At 46.9% G+C, this 17,443-nt stretch overlaps 1 protein-coding gene across 4 annotated transcripts in view; it reads right to left on the reverse strand.

Moving 5' to 3' along the window:
* Positions 1–2,027: 2,027 nt before the first annotated feature.
* Positions 2,028–17,443, reverse strand: part of OPHN1 (oligophrenin 1) — a 125,985-nt gene continuing 110,569 nt past the window's right edge. For all 4 annotated transcript variants that reach the window (XM_034781914.1, XM_034781913.1, XM_034781912.1 and 1 more), the window contains 6 exons: positions 12,731–12,878; positions 10,803–11,114; positions 7,037–7,202; positions 5,481–5,531; positions 4,495–4,545; positions 2,028–4,028 (listed from right to left, as the gene is read on the reverse strand). In XM_034781914.1, coding sequence (XP_034637805.1) covers positions 4,503–4,545; positions 5,481–5,531; positions 7,037–7,202; positions 10,803–11,114; positions 12,731–12,878 — 720 coding nt within the window. In that variant the 3' untranslated portion in view covers positions 2,028–4,028; positions 4,495–4,502. The remainder of the gene's footprint in view (positions 4,029–4,494; positions 4,546–5,480; positions 5,532–7,036; positions 7,203–10,802; positions 11,115–12,730; positions 12,879–17,443) is intronic.

Raw genomic sequence — 17,443 nt, forward strand, 5'->3', positions numbered from 1 at the left:
AATAACAGGGAAAAATCAAACCAAACCCTTCTGAAATGTAGAACATTTTCCTATTGGACTTGGGAAAAATCAGCATTTGGGACTTCTCTACTAGACTGGACACTGCATTAGTAAAGGGACAAATAGGAACCAACACGGTAGGAAGATGGACTAGATGGGGCTTGTTAGGTCTGCTCCATTTCCACTTTCTGTGATCCACGTCAGAATGTGCAGAGACATTAGGTATCTGATGGGGACTGGCTCACATACCATCTGGAGGGCTAACAATGTTTAAATACATTTCATGTAATTAAAAAAAGGGAGAGCACCGACACTTTGAAGGACATGTGTCCTGGGTTTTTACTTCATGGAAACTTGAACATCACAACTAATCTAACCTTTTTTACAATACAAAATAGATCAGATGGTTGATGTCACAAGGCACCTTAAAATTCAGAACAGCAGTGCTGAATCCCCAGCTTTCTTCCAGTTGCTTTGCTCATGGTCACAGACATGAGGAAATGTCCCTCAAACCCTCATCTACAGGACCTTACATATTAAAGCCATGTCACACTCATCCCAGCATCAACTGTGCTTATGGAGAAAAAGAGCACAGGACAGAGAGAAGTGTGGTTCATTCACTGCTACCCACCATTGTTTAGCATTAAATAGAAATTTGAAAAACAAACCTCTTCTGCTGGGTCGTGTTCTTTTTCCCATTAACAAATAGCAATTTGTCCCCTGTGGTAGGTTCTGGTCGGGGCTCGACCCTTCCGGACAGGAGGGGAGCCACACCGACTCACTGCTGGGGAAACAAGTAGTCCGTTAGTCCCAACACTCCGGCTCTTTAGTGCAGAGTCGGAGCAACCACAGTTAAAGCTCAGGCCCTTGACTGCAGGGGCTGAGCGAGTAAGCCGTTCAGAGGCCCGGTCCTGGATCGGGGCGGGCCAACACAGGTGAGCTCAGGCCCTGGTTGCAGGGGCTGAGCGAGTAAGCAGTTCAGAGGCCAGGCCCTGGATCAGGGCGGGCCAACACAGGTGAGCTCAGGCCCTGGTTGCAGGGGCTGAGCGAGTAAACAGTTCAGAGGCCAGGCCCTGGATCAAGGCGGGCCAACACAGGTGAGCTCAGGCCCTGGTTGCAGGGGCTGAGCGAGTAAGCAGTTCAGAGGCCAGGCCCTGGATCAGGGCGGGCCAACACAGGTGAGCTCAGGCCCTGGTTGCAGGGGCTGAGCGAGTAAACAGTTCAGAGGCCAGGCAAGGCACGCCTAGGCTCTCTGTAGCCGAGTGTCGGATGAGGGGGATGCCTGCCACCCGTGAGTGGGGGGTGGCAGGGGGGAACGCAGGCCCACCCACTCCACTGCGTTCCAGCCCGGGGCCCTAACAGCGGGTGTTGCCGCTGCTGGTCAGTGGGGTATCCAGACCGCAACACACTGACATAGGCTCACATTCAGTGGCAGCCGGACCGGGGTCGGCTATCCCCGGGCCACTTCCGTAATCCCCCTCAAAGCCTACCTCGGTCGTTGCGCCGGGATCGGGCCAGTCCACCTGCATGGGCTCCTCTCTGCCCGGGCTCGGCGGCAAGTCTGGTAGCTCTGCCGGGAAGTCTGGCCAAGGGTCCTCAGGCGGCTCCTCTGGATAGCAGCAGGGGGGAAGGGGTTCGGGTCCCGTCTCACCCTCAGGGTTAGTGGGGGCCTGTTCCCAGGGGTTCTCCCAGTGGCCGGCGTGACCGGGCTCCGGTGGCTCCTCTTCGTAGCGGGCCCGGGGTAGCTCAGGCCAGCCAGGGTCCAAGCCCCGGTCTTCGACGGTCTCCCGGCCAGGAGCTCCCGGCCGCACGTCTGCTCCCTGCGGTGGCTGGACTCCAACTGGGCTCAGGCGGCCGGCCTTTATACTTCCTGTCCCGCCCCTTGACTTCCGGGGGGCGGGGACAGGCGGTGGTGGTCCCACCCACTCTGGTGCCGGCACGTGGGCTCCCTCTTCTGGACAGGAGGGGAGCCACACCGACTCACTACATCCCCCCAAACCATACCACAGATATCTTCTACAAGACAATGAATCTGGCTCTGTTTCTTTATTTCCTTCTGCATACAGAAGATTTATCAGTACAGTTGCAGTGCTGGGAAGAATGATTAATAGTACATTTTCAGAAGGGCCTCAGATTCTGGGTGGCTCTGGTTTTGAGTGATTAATATTTAGATACTTGGGGGCTGGGTTTTAATGCTGCTGAGCATTTGCAGCTCTGTTTGATTCCAGGAATTTTGGCCCCCGATGTCTCAAAACTGGGCCCCCAAAATTAGAGGGCATGTTTGGAAATATTGTCTGATATCTCTCTCTCTCACACACACACACTCTCTCTCTCTCTCTCTCTCTTTTGAGAGTTGTGGCCAAAATGGTGGCTAAATTCTTGGTGGCAGAATGGTGATTTTGTGTCCTCCATCCTTGGAGAGAGAGTCCGGGTCAAATTCAGACCTGGATTAAAAAGGTGCAGGTCCACTGATACCAGATAAAATTGGTCCATAGACTCTGGAGAAGATTCCCCACAAGATTAGTGTAATTCTGATACAGGTGAAAGCACCGTACCACTAGCTCTCAGTTTCCATTATGCACACTTGCAGCTGGGCCATCTTATCTTTGTGCATTTTTACAACTGTACCTAAAGATACTGTTACTTTTTTTAACGTTGATAGTTATTTTCTTCTAATCACAAAAGTGTGTCATGGAGGAACTGGATTGGCTGATCACACACTCTGAAAGCCCAGAGACACTGATGTGCATGATGTAATATCAATGTTTACATCACTTTTTTAAAAGCCACCTTTATCTGCCACTGCTACAAGCACACCTCCGGGATTGCCAGCTGTGAGCACAGGACTGCAATCTAAGGGAACAGGCATACCATTCACACAGCACTGTCATTTCCCACAAAAAACAGAAGTACATTCATTAATAAAGCAGGATTTCACATTAGCTGCACATAGACAGGCGACGAAGACAGCTCTGAAAGCATCAGCGAATTGCACGCTCTACAGTGGTCCTTTGGCAAGTCAGTATTTGTGCACTAGGCCCAGCTGGAATACACGGCGTGGAGGTTTGCTTTGGTGTCACACCCACTAACTTTACAGAAGGGTGTTTGTAATAACATGTAACCTCTTCTTCCAAGCAATGGGAAATCAGGGAGCAGCTCCACAAAGGCACCTGACTAACAGAACACTGGCTTCTGGGAATGGCTTGGGGACATTTGCAGCACGCAAGGAAGATCAGAAATGGGCAAGGTGCTGCCTTAGGTCTGTGGGGGAAGGTAGGAAGACTGAACATTGCACAGCTATATGTATGCTGGGCTGAACACTGGCCTGCAGTGGAACCAGGACATGGACCCATATGGTTAACAGAGTTTTCTTGTAATGTACACTGATGCCTTAACCACTGAAACAACACAATATGGTTTACTTAGCACTCAAAACAGTTTTTTTAAAACAACATGTCAATGGCAAGATGTTTCCAACAGCAAAAGGGTCTGATTCGGATATCAGCTCGTCACACCTAGGTACCCAAGCTCTGGGTATTGGTCACTTGCATTTTGACTGCACATCCATCCAAGCTCAATGTCTTTCCAGAGTGGAATTTCCAAAGGGTTGGAGAGCAAATTGCTTTCAGTGCTCTCTCCTATTCCTTCCCTGGACTGCCCTCCGCTCAGTTCTGTAGATTAGGTCTGCTCTCACCACTCTGTGAGACTCACGGTTTATCACTCTCCTTAGATATGACAAGCGTCCTTGACAAGCGTCCCAAGGCAGAAGCTAGGGGAGCTGTTGCAAAATGGCCCAAAACAAACATTTAATTTAACAGGGACAAAGCCTGGGTCTTCCTCCTATTTCATCCCCTTCTCTTTTAACCGCACGAACTATTCACAATGGTATGCTCCACAGTCAGCGTCCAACAGGATAGCTGCACTCCAGGATCACATCACGCAGATTGAAACAGTCTGGGGAGCAGGGGAGTCCATTTCAGAAGCAGGGAAAATCTCCTGGAGCCAGCCAGGGTTAGGTGGATAAAAGCCTGAAAGAAGAAAACAATCAGGTGAACAGTGTGAGACAGTTAGTGGTGGCAAATACCCATTGATCATTTAACCCTTAGAAACAGGCCTGAACCAAGCACGCCCTATTTCTGGGGTTGTTTGCACCTGGCCATGAACTTTGTGGGTGGCCCCTCACAATAAGGACTCAAACACACACTTATCTTCTGCAGCAGCTGCCAGTGGAATCCATACCATGGAATAACATGGATTACATGGCAACCACGGAACACTGGTCTACCTTGCCCTGCTACACTGCAACAGGAGAGAGAAAATGGGCCACTTCTGATGACCTCTCCTCCCCAGTCTTCTGCTGGAGAAGGTGAGAGGAGGCCAAAATCAGTCTCTCCTTACAAATTCCCAGCTACCTCCAGTGGCCTCCCTTTCAACCTGTCAGCTGAAGCCAGGTTAAAATTATGCAGCTGGTTGCTTTCTGTGACAGACACGTACCTTTAGCCTCAGCTCTCATCACTCGGGAGTCTGCCTTGCGGTGATGAGGAGCTATGAGTGAGGGGATAGGGGAAGGGAGAGAAAGAAAATCAATTTAATAAACAAGTCTAAAATCAGGGCCATGAATCTACAAGGAGGAATGGGATGGCAGGCAAGGTTAATGTATATTGCTCAGTACACTAGGCAAGGAAATTGTAAGCGTAGCTAAGAGAGACCCGGTCCCCACCCCCATCTGTCACTCTCTCAAAGATCTACACACAGCCATGATTGTGCTTTTGGTACATGCCAAAAAAACAAACAGTGGTGTTGGTGATCTATGAGAATGGGGAGATGAAGCCTGCATGTACAGGTACTGCTCAGAACTAAATTTACAGCAGCAAGAAAGAGTGAACTGCATCTAATTCAAAACACTGCCACCCCATCCTGTCCCGAGGATCTGACGCTGACTTCAAAGCCATCATATTCATTAACAGTGGAGTTCCAACTGAAAACCGTTATGTGTAGTGTCAGTTTAATGTCTAATCTTGTATAAGAAGGTTATACTCTGCACTTCCAAGAGGACAGATTCAAGGAAGCAATCAGTCTCATCTTTTTGATGATCCTAAGCTTTTCAGGTACTGGGTATTGTGAAATACAACACAACATCCAATACACTGGCTTAGAGCTGAACTCACATCAACACAGTGATCCAAAGAAATATTTATTACCAAGCAGATGTGAGCTCAAGGTACAAAATTCAGATCCAGATCTAGATTGTTATTCAGATCTAGACTGTGAAGGCCCCAAAGTCTGGTTTGCTTAGATGCAGTGTTCTGGCTGGAAACCATCTGTGTTACCCAGGATTACTGAAGTCTAGGAAAGAACCAGATGGGGGCCTCCTGCCTGCGCTGCCCACTTGTGATTAGAGGGTCACTTCTGTGCTGAGGTGCAGGGTGTGTGTGTGTGTGTGTGTGTGTGAAAGCACTCTAGTTCCTGGCATCTCTTACCTGCTTGTCCTCCGGGAAGCTGTCTCGAAAAACTTTGTTCTGGAGGCCACTCTGCAAACAAAGCCAGCAAGGTTCTTTAAGTTCTCCCGTGATAAGGCAGTTATTTGATGAGAAACTATTTGTGTCAAAGAGCAATTATTTGGTGAGGGGAGGGAGGCAGGCTGCCATTGGAAAACACTGAGGATGGTCAACAATAGTCTCCTACCAATATCCTTCTCTGGTCTGATCAAAGATGTTACTCCTGCTTTCACACCTCTTGTTTTGCTCTTGCCTGACACAGTTCTGACCGCTTGCTGCTAGAGATGATGTCTTACTGCCTGCAGCCTGGCGGCCTAAACACCTCCGTACTGGCTTGAGAACCTTTAACCCCTATATCCTTAATTTTATGACCTATGACCTCCATCGGACTTACCACAGACCTGACTTCAAATCGTAATTGTAACAAAAAGGAATCACAGCAAATGATTAACAGTAACAGGCCAACCTTAGTCCATCCTTCCTCAGGCATGAGCCCCACTGAAACCAATAGGAGTTTGACCTGAGCAAGGAGTGCAAATTGCAGGATTTGGATCAACTACATAATACTGCTTGACTGAAAGTTATTCACCAAATCAAGCAGGGCTATACCAGAGACACTATATGTCGGGAGCACCATGCACAGGGAACTCAGACTCTGCTCCTCTCCAAAGGACACTGCATTCCCCATGCTGTGCCGTGACAATTGGGTATCGCACCTCTTGTTCCACGGAGGGCATGACACTTCATTGGCTTTTGGGTACTTAAATGGATTAATGTGGTCACAAAGGATGTTTCATCACAGCAAGTCACCTGCAATGGGGTATGTGAGGGCTTGGCGGAGGGAAGGGGTAGAAATCTTAACCCTATGACTTTGTGATCTATAGGAGAGTGGGAAGAAATGTCAGCATAGAGGTCCACGATAAAGTATCAGGCACCCAGTGTCAGTGTCAGACCCAGACAAGATGGCAGAGAAATGAAAAATGTAAGCTCGGTTATGGTATTACAGCGCTAGCAGCACAGAGTGAATTCTTTGCTGATAACACTTAGAAGCCCTTCTTCAAGCCAAACGCCCATTGAAGTCAGTGGTGAAATCTTTAGTCATTCTTTACATAAGAACACTCCCATTGACTCCATTGGGAGTGGTGTCCAGCTATGACTTAAGTGAAATTGGAGCGCAGAGCCCAGTTTAATTAGTGGTCAGCTTCCCCCTCATTTTGCTTAGAACAAATCCAAGCAGCCTCAACTCTTTCTTGGAAAGTTTGTTCTTTTGTGTGGCTTGTTCATCAGGAAGTGATTAGAAGTTTCTCACACCATTGTTACTGGACACAACAAAGGGTCCTGAGGAGGAAATGGAGTCCCCATGACTATCCTACAAAAGGCTCATGGTTTCATTAGACTAGTGCCATTGTATGGCTTTTATCACCTCGCCTTTTCCTTCTGCACATTTTGCACATCCCTTGCCTGCTAGGAATTGCCTCCTGTTGGGCTTTTAAGTCAGGGCACACAGCCCTGATGGGGATTGGGGATTTCCTACTTACACAGATGAAGGCATTTCCTCTGCTCCTCCTGCTATCGGCTCAGGCTTCTGCTCCAGCTTCTGGGACGCAGGAGCTCTGCATGGAGGGTCTGGAGGTCTCACTGGGGGCCGTGTTATCACTGGCTTATCTCCAGGGGATCGGGCTTTAGAGAAGGTGTCATATTCACCTGAAAGGTTGAAGATAACAAACACTGTCAACAATGCTTTGGAGGGAGAGCAAAAGATTGTGAAGAGGCAGAGGTTTCACGCTGGTTGGAGAGAGGGGCAGTATGGGAATCTAACCGCACAAACAGAGGCAGACATTAGTGTTTCGTGGCAAACTCACCCTGTTCAATGTCTCTGCGGCTATTGTTGCATTATTTGAGATAAAAAACTAACCACAAGCTTTTCCAATGGAAAACATGTTCAGTGCTTCTCTACAGAATCAGGGAGTGATTGATTAAATTCTAATGCTGAGTCATAGCTGAGATTACTGCAGTTCCCTCTTAGGACCTTCCCGAGCCTCTGCTTCACCAAACTTCACACTAGGCCTTTATTCCAGGAAGCTGGACTATATTTACCCTGCCCCATGCATCTTCCTTCCCCTTCCCTGGCTTTCTATCCATTCCCTTCACCAGCTTCCTATCCCTCCGACCCTGAGTTCCTTGGCCTGGTTTCCTATCCATCTCAGAATCCAACCGAACATTGCAATCATACTTCTCCATGGCCCCGCTCCATCCAAACTCTCTGACCTGTTATCGACCTAGGCCCTGCTCAGTCACTGCACTCCACCTACTTTGGCATCCTGCAACCTTTACCTTGTCTTGCCACCACTGGCAGAAGGTTGTGGGGAAAGATGTTCTTTCATTTGTGCTACTCAATCTCTCCAAATCCTTTCTCCCTTCTTCCTCTGAGACACTAAATCATTCTCTCTCTTCCCATCTCACCTTCCAAGCCCTACCCAACTTCTTTAGGAAGCATTTTGACTGATTCATAGATAATGAAACCAGAAGAAACATTGTGATCATCTAGTCTGACCTCCTGCATAACCCAGGCCATTGATTAATTCCTGTTAGAACTGACTGTATCTATATCTCTTTTAAATCAAAATTGGATTTTTTTTCTAAAAGTTTCCAGTGATGGAGAATGCACCACAAACCTTGGTAAGATATTACAATGGTTAATTACCCTCATTGTTAAAAATTGGTGACCTATTTCTAATCTGAATTTGTCTAGCTTCAACTTCCAGCCACTCAATCTTGTTATACCTTTGTACGGTACACTGAGGAGCCCTCTTTTATCCAATTTCTGTTCTCCATGTAGGTACTTATAGATTGTGATCATGTTACCCCACAACCTTCTCTTTGATAAGCTAAGTAGATTGTGCTCCCTGAGTCTCTCATCATAAGGGGTATTTTCCAATCCTTTAATCATTCTTAAGAATTTCTTTGAACCCTCTCCAATTTTTCAACACCTTTCTTGAATTATGGACACCAAAACTGGACACAGTATTCCAGTAGTGATTGCATCAGTACCAAATACAGATGTCATATAAACTCCCTACTCCTACTTGAGATTCACTGTTTATACATCCCAAAATCGCATTAGCTATTTTGTCAATGTGTGTACTTCGGACACACTATAGAGATGCAATGTGTTACATTATAACAACATCATAACTTCAAATGCTAAATAGCAGTTAATGTTCACCCACTTCCATCTGTAAAAAACATCCTATTATACCAAAAGCAGATTTCTGTCTAATACTCGTAGGTCAGATTTATAGGAGATCAGTAATATTATTCAAATTAACTTTATGATTGTGCTACCAAGCCAAACCTTGTTATTCTTTTTTTTTTAATTATACCCAGGAGTCAATGTTAAGTGTGCAGCCTACTGTTTCCTCTCTAAATGCGAGACTGTGAAGGCTATTAGGTTATGAAAGCATCTAGCAAGCAGTGAAATGAACACAAAACAATCATCTTTCTTTTTTATAAACAACCTACGTCTGTGTCATTAGACTGATCTGTACATCTTGGCAAAGTACCACACCTTCTTTTACCTATTTTAAATGGAAAATGCCAAGTTAAATTTGGTCCCAAATTGATTCTTTTAAATTACCAAAAGAAAACAAGTTTTTTTTTTAATCACATTTGTGCTGAATAGAAATGCTTCTTTGATTTTTTAAAATTCCAGTGGAAACAGATGAAATAAACCTTTCCCTGCCAGTGTGTGCAATCCAGACATTGCAGCATCAAGAACCTAAAAGGGAAACTGACTATAAGCAAAAATGAAAGTGACTTCACTGATTTTCTTTGTCTGCACTGAGAGAAATACAAAATGCAAGCGCACTGCCTAAATAGCTAAAAGCATTTTGTATTTTTCAAATTACTCATGTTTTCAATATCTAAAGCACTCATCTTAGATCAGATGTGGGCAAACTACAGCCCGCAGGCCACATCTGGCCCATGGGATCGTCCTGCCCGGCCCCTGAGCTCCTGGCCGGGATGCCTAGTCCCCGGCCCCCCCTTGCTGTTTCCCCTCCCCCGCAGCCATGCCACCACGCGGGCCACGCTCTGGCCGCCGCTCCCACTGGGCAGCGTGAGGAGCGCAGCGGCTCTGGCTGGGTCTCGCGGCTGCCAGCTCCTACTGCTGGTAAGGGGGCGGGGAGCAGGGGGGGTTGGATAAGGGAGTGGTGGGTTCTGGGAGGGTAGTCAGGGGATGGGGAACAGGGAGAGTTGGGAGTGAGAGTCCCGGGGGGCCTGTTGGGGGGGTCTGTCAGGGGGCGGGAATGTGGATAGGGGTCAGGAGGGCAGTCAGGGGACAAGTAGAAAGGGGGGATTGGATAAAGGGGTGGGATCCCGGGGGGCAGTTAGGGGCGGAGAGTCCTGGGAGGGGGTAGTCAGGGGATGAGGAGCAGAGGGCGGTTGGATAGGGGGTGGGAATCCCAGGGGGGTGGGAGGGTGGATAGGGGGCAGGGCAGTCAGGGGACAGGGAGTAGAGGGGTTGGATAGGGGGCGGGGGTCCTGGGAGGGGGCGGTCAGGGGACAAGGAGCGGGGGGGGTTGGATGGGTTGGGGATTCTGAGGTGGGCAGTAAGGGAGCGGATAAGGGGTAGGGGCTAGGCAGTTTGGGGAGGCACAGCCTTCTCTACCTGGCCCTCCATACAGTTGCGCAAATCCGATGTGGCCCTCGGGCCAAAACATTTGTCTACCCCATCTTAGATGATTCTGAATCATTTCTATTCAGATTTGAATTCTGATTTTACAAAGTCCATTGGGACACTATGTGATCTCTGAATCTAAAGGCCAAACCTTTGCATTAGTTCCCACCATGTCTTGTGCCCATGCCAACTCTAATGCTTCAGAGGACTAGTCTACCAAATCAGCATTGCTACATAAGGCTCTGAAATAGCACAGGCCAATGTATGTCCTTTCCTCCATCAGTAAGCAACAGGCTGAGCTTACAAACCCGTCTGTACTAAAAATGGGCTGAATGCATGATGATTGGATCTGAATCAGAACATCCTCAGAAGGAGGAGGGTCCAGCTCCAGTGGTCCATGTGAGGGTTTTGATCTCAGGTCCCCTATTGTTGAACTGCAGGAAAAGAGACACAGGTTGCAAAAAAGCACTTCCCTCTGCAAACCCCCCTAACTCCCCAGTCTGGCAAAATGCAAAACATTTGGGGTGCTTGTCACAAAGTTTGTTGTGATTTCTGCAGTGCAACAAGATGGGCGAGAGTTTCCTCCATCCAAGGTCAGCTGAGACCTCCCAAAGCAGAAAACTTACCCTCCTTGCTGGATATCATGGGCCTCAGAGTAGGCCTCTTAGCATGGAGAATGGACGTCTTTAGAGCAGTGGTGCCAGTCACCACTCCGTTTGCGGCCTTGTTGGCGAGCTTAGCTCCCCCATCCTGCAGCTTGGACACCAGCTTTCCCACAACCACTTCAGAGGACTGTTCATGTTTGCTCTCTGAGCCAGGCCTTCCAGCATCAGCCTCCCCTGCTCTCTGTGTAGGCAGTCTGCTGCGATGTAGCGGCTTAGGGGCTTCTGTGCTATTAGAGATGAGGGTGCCATTAGGAGTCTGGTCATGGCTGTCTCCTGTGAACCGAAGGAAAAGAGAATAAATACACGTACCAGGTGAAACCCTGAGATGCACAGGGCCTGATTTTCACAAGTGCTCACTCAGCACTCACTGCTCTCAACAACTTTGAAAAATCAGGCTCAGAGTGTCTGTGATAATAACTAGAAATAAGCAAAACTGCCTGGTCTGCTTTCATGGTCCACATTGAGTGCAGTGCAAAAGGTAAATAGCTTGCACTGGTGGTGAGAAATAAGTGATAGTGAAACGTTATTTCAGTTTCACTAATCTAAGGTGAGAAAAGGAAATCTACTGATGTACTTTTAAACTATGATTTTTAGAGGGACAATGTTGACTTCGATTTCCTAGTCAATTAAAAAAAATAAAAATAAAAGTAGTTTCTGGTAATACACTTGCCCGTGAATCCCCCTGACAGTTTTTATGGTTTTACTACTATGTTTTCACAGTTTTGCAACTCCCCTCTCCCGCCCCCCTTTGCTGTGTGAAAGATCCACACAGGGAGCACCATAGTGAAACTGACTGCACTACAGCCTCAGGCCTGCCAGGTGCTGAACACCCTGGTCCTCTTTCAGCAAACATTTAAGCACAAGTTTAACCTTAAGAACCTGAGTTGGTCCACGAACTTTAAGGGACTACTCTAATGCTTAAAGTTAAGCATGTGCTTAAGTGAATTGGTAGGTTGGGCCAAATGTTCAAACTTGCAAGTTCAAGTCCAAAAGCACGAAGTAAATAAACTGAAAACAAAACAGAGAGCTATTTTTTTCCTAATCTCCTTCAGCGACAGGAGTAATAAGTAATGATCTTAGGAGTAACTTGCAACCACAACTGGTAAAACGTCTGCAGACAGAAGCATGATTAGAAGTTGACTGTGCCCCTTCAACATGACAGCAGTGTGCCTTTCTATTAGTAAATACTTACCAACAAAAGTAACTGAACAGGAGAGTTTGGGCAGGGAAACGCTTTAATCAGGGCTTGTTAAGCAATGACTCAATTCCTCGCTCTTATTTTTCTTGCGGTGCCTCACTTGATTCACCCTAAATTGCCAGTGGCTCAGGCACATCAAGAACCCCCTCAATATTGAGCTTTGTTCAGTACAAGGTAAGTCAATCCTAGGGCTTAAAGGAAGCTCTGATCTGCTTAGCTTGACTGCACTCAGTGGCTCAGCACTGCTGGGATCTACGCTAGCTCTGCATCTCATGTGGTGTGTTAGAGAAGATACTTTTATTTATCAAATCTATTACATTACTCTGCACTTTTATCTGTGGAACTGTGAGGCCCTTTCCAATGGAAGAGCACTGTGTTTAATTTAGATCTCTGAAGTATCAAGCTATGAGAAAACCCTGCTCCAAAGTAGTTTAGGGGCTGTTAGATCAGAAGCAGCCTAAATGCAGATATTTACTCTCCTTCCACTTTCTACAAGGGGAAACAAAAACCCCAAACAACCCCTCTTCCCACCTCACACATTAATGCCCTTGGAAATGTGATTATGCTGCTGCTGCAGTTTCAAATCCATCCCTCCCCCAGTGAGTGGGAAGCTGGGATCCAACGTACAGTGCCGACAAGAGAAATGTAAAACCTGGAGACGGAGGCGGTATCAGTGAACAGCTAAACTGACCTTGATTTTCTTCCAGGGAACCACCATAAAAGACAGGTCTTTCCCTCAGCGGGCGCTTGGAAATTGTGATGGGTTTGTGCCTTCGGGCAGCTACCCTGGGAGGAGGCACTGGGGGGGCAGCACTGTCCTCAGGTGGACTGGAGTAGATCTGTAGGGAAGAGGGATTTAGAAGGACATGATTTCAGTTGATCCTCTGGTCTACTGTTATTTGACACTCACTATACTGGGCCACTCAGGCCAGACTCCCGGGGTTTCCCCTGAGCCCCTTAGTCAAACAGATTTTTAACTAGAAGACATCCTCAAATGGGCTACAGTTGACATCAAGATTCAAAGCTCTGAACAGGAGGGAAGAATGGTCTTGGATTAAAAGCACAAATCTAGGAGCCAAGACACTAGAGTTTTATTCTTGACTCTGACCCCGACATGCATCTGTGATGCTGGGAAATTCAGTTAGCTTCTCTGTGCCTCAGTTTCCTCCTGTAAAATTGGGATTATGTTATTTCCCTCCCTCATGGGGGTATTGTGAGGATCTATTTATTACTATTTGTAAAGGACTGGAAGGTGTTATAGAAGAACAACCTCTTATTACCAGTATCATTGGCTAGGCAATGTTAATCATTTACATCCAAAAAGAGTCGACTTCGGATTTTTTGCAAAGCTCCTGCTATTTTTTTAAGCGTTGCTGCTCACGATTCATGCATTCTCTTTTCAAAGGGTAGACTCCCGCCCCAAAGCCATGTGACTCAAGAGCTCGGTAATAAGGGAAATGCAGCTCACGGAGATAAAGTACACACCCACAGCTCAGTCCTAAACTATGTCCAATAAGCGCTGGGTGCAGCTGACCTGGGGAACTGCAAAAGAGCCAGGTGCAGCTCAGCAATCCTGGAGTTAAGTTTACCCTTCCCCCAGCTTAGTTTAGCGCTGGTTTAGGGTTGCTCTAAACTATGGTGGCTCAATACGTCTCTCACCTGTCCCCATGGGGCTGGTAGGTGAGCCGGGGATCACTAGAGTGCAGCAATGCTCTTTCTCCCCAGCACCTGCCAACATCCTCTCTACACCAAGGCTAGGGTGAAGCGATAGCATTAGGACTGCCAACTTGTTAATATTTAAAAAACCGGACACTGCAGCAGGAGTGCTGGAAACTCCCCTGCCTCACCTCTTCCTCCCCGAGGCCCCACCTGTGCCCTGCCTCTTCCCCCCCAAAACCCTGCCCCTGCCCCCAAGGCCCTGCCCACCCCGTCCTCTCAAGGCTCCGCACCCATCCACTCCTCTTCCTTGTTGCTTGCTGCTTTTCCCCACCCCCTCACCCCCGCTTCTGGGTCAAGAGAGACTCGCCTGCAGAGCCGGGGCTGGGAGCTGCAGTCACCCGACACAGGTAGGAGGCAGCCCCAGCTGAGTAGGGGCTGGTGAGGGTGATGACCTGCCACCTCCCCTCCTCCCTTGCCTGCAATAACCAGACTTTGGGTGTCTGGTCAGTAGATCTGACTGAACACTGTCAGGTCCCCTTTTTGGCTGGACTTTTCGGTCAAAAACCAGGCACCTGGCCACCCGGCTACCCTAGATAGCATATGAGCTGGCTATGGACAGTCCTACAGCACCTAGGAATTCTCCTATGCTGGACAAATCCCCAGGTGCCTGCTTGTACCAGCTTTTTGGTCTGTTTGCACCATCAGAGCAGCACAAAGGTGGTGGAGCAGGCCTGAGGATCTGCAGATGCTGTACTTACGTTCAGTACAACCACTGAGCTTTGGGGAAAGCTGTGCATTACTAACTGTGTTCACTAGGCTGCTATGTCTTTTGGTGTGGGTTTTTTTCTAGACAGATTTCCTGTTATGCAGTTTTGCACGCACCCACTTCAAAAACTGAAATGCTAAACTAGAGAATGCTATAAAAAAAAAACTAATAAAACATGCCTTTGCACATGATGGCAGGGCATATTAACCAGGCCTCAAAACAGACAGTTGATGAGAAATGACTAGTTTTACTGAGAAGAGCAAATTTAATCTTCTGCAGAAATCATTCAAACAACCCCCGCATTAGCATCAAAAGAAACCATCAGATCCATGGCCGCTCAGTTACTAATTTGTCTTAAAAACAATCACTGATTAATAAATCTGGTTCCCCGGCATACTGGTCAGCCAGTCCTTACTTCTGACAGGGGCTGGTTTTCATTTAGTTGCTCTCATTTATTCAGGTGCTTTCTTCACAGTTGAAGAAGATCGATGAACCTTTGGACAGGCTTCTGAAGACATAAAATACTACATGAAGGCTACAGAGAGTCCTGAGGCACCTTTAAGACTAACAGATGTATTGGAGCATAAGCTTTCGTAGGTGAATACCCACTTCGTCAGATGCATGGGTCTGACAAAGTGGGTATTCACCCACGAAAGCTTATGCTCCAATACATCTGTTAGTCTTAAAGGTGCCACAGGACTCTGTGTTGCTTTTTACAGATCCAGACTAATACGGCTACCCCTCTGATACTTGACTACGTGAAGGCTGCAATCCACCTGCTATTGAATTCTTTCCACTGACATTACAGGGGATTAGATTGGGCCTAAATGCTCAGTTATTGTATAGGCCGGGAATGGATGGCCCAGGGAAACTGGAAGGGGATACACAGATGTTCCCTTTTAGATCACTGATCTAAACTTGGCCTGAGTTGATAGAGACCAAAACTCATTACAAGCTGACAGTTAGGTGACCTGTGTGGAATGCATTGCTAGTCACGCACAAGAATCCCAATCGTAAAAAAAATCATAACTGACTCTTTTGCTAGCAGCACTGGCAGAAAGAACAGAAAATGACTGAAGCCTGGAGACTGAACCACGTTGTCACTGGAGAGGGGACTCTCACTGCGTGGGGAAGCATGCTGCCAGTTCTGCACCTGTTTTTGGTTCGGGGATTTTTTGGGGGGGTCATTCATGCATGTTTTAGATGGAATAATCACTTTTTCCCCAGTATAAAACCTTTCCCCCCCCTGCTCCACCACCTTTGTGCTGCTCTGATGGTGCAAACAGACCAAAAAGCTGGTACAAGCAGGCAGCTGGGGATTGGTTAGAAAACTGATGTCCTTCCTCTTTCAAACCAAGAGAAATTCTGTGAGGTCAAGCAAGTGGGATGAGACAGTGTAACACTCTCCAGCTTCTTTTTCCTGAATCTTCTTGGGTCATGAAGACCTGGCAGAATGTATAAAAGTGATGACGGGTCCCAGACATCTCTGCAATCAGACTCCCAAAGGTCTAACTTACAACACCAGCACGTGAGCAATAGGGAGCACGATCTCTCTCAACTGACCAAGCAAGTAAAGGAATGTAATATTTTCGGTGGCATTAACCATTTCTCAAACTCTCAGTCAGTTTGGTACAAATGCTGTTTGTTAGGATTGGGCGGGTGCCCCTGCTTTTTTCCATCTCTCTTTGTATTCGGCATGAGCGATATTCCATGCCCTGCAGCTGTATGCACACAGCTGCCTCTCTGAATTCAGGGCAAGAATTCAGGAATCTCTTCCAAACTCCAATCTCTTGGTTTTGGATCTTTTGCCTTCAAGATCCTGTGACATAAAGCAGCTGTTGACATTTAACAGATTCTGATTCCAGCGGTTCTGTTCTTTGCAGATGGCGATACTTTTTCTCCATCCTAGAATACGAAGGTCCAGAGTGTTCCCTTTGCCTTGATGCCAAGGAGGTTTCTTTGGCACTATTAGTTGCTGAAATATGCAGTGCTGCTGAAATATGCACCCGTCCAAAGCTTTCCAAGATGCTGACACAAGTCCCGCTTGCTTTGTGTATTTTGAAATGAAAATCAAATTTAAATAATTCAGAAATATAATGATATTGACCCAATCTCAGCATTAGACACTGAAGTTCATACAGCAACAGGAGTTATTTCCAGAGGAATCACATTTTTAATTTAGCTGTGGTATGGAAAGTTAAGCTGTTGAAACAATAATTACTCAAACTGACTTAGTGAATTTCCTTGTCCTTAGAGTCTTCATAATGCACTGTATAAATAATATATCTATTCTACTTCAAACTCATTTGAAGTATTTGCTTATATGTCAGTTGAAGTTATTTTAGACACTGAAGCTGCGTTTATAAGCTCAGTCTAATAAAACATTACTAGCTTAGCCTTATCATTGCAGAAATTAAAGGCAAGGAAGTGGAGGTCTGTCTTAATTAATATTTCATTCTAGAGCTTGGAGATGGTAGATTAATCATACATTTTCCCTGGCTCCCCTCTGCAGGCCATTATCTGGGCTGCAGGCTCTATAACACAGAAGAGAGAGAGAGAGGTCATACTGTAGTGCAGAATCTGAGCATTTAACTTATAATCAACTAGCTGTTCAGCTGAAAGAGCTTGCTAGGGAATGATTTCAATGAACTGTAACGAGACCAAGTTGTGTTATTTTCACTGGCTTCTTGTCAATTTCTAAATCCAACTAAAATTGTCCTGCGGGTACTCAAATCTCCATGGATTCGTCCATCCTATCCCAACCCCCAGTACCACCATCTACTCTCACTCTTCTCTTCTGATCTCTGCTCTACCTCTTACCATACGCTCACCTGCTCAACTACTGTGCTGCTTCACATGTGACCTACTCTCCCCTCCCCAGAAGTGTGTGTGGGGGGGGTCACTTTTCACTTGTGCTGATCTGTCTCACAGGAACTCTCTCTCCATCCCCCTCAAAGGCAGGTAACTACCTCTCCTTAA

Source organism: Trachemys scripta, chromosome 9, assembly GCF_013100865.1.
Source record: "Trachemys scripta elegans isolate TJP31775 chromosome 9, CAS_Tse_1.0, whole genome shotgun sequence".
NCBI lineage: Eukaryota > Metazoa > Chordata > Testudines > Emydidae > Trachemys > Trachemys scripta.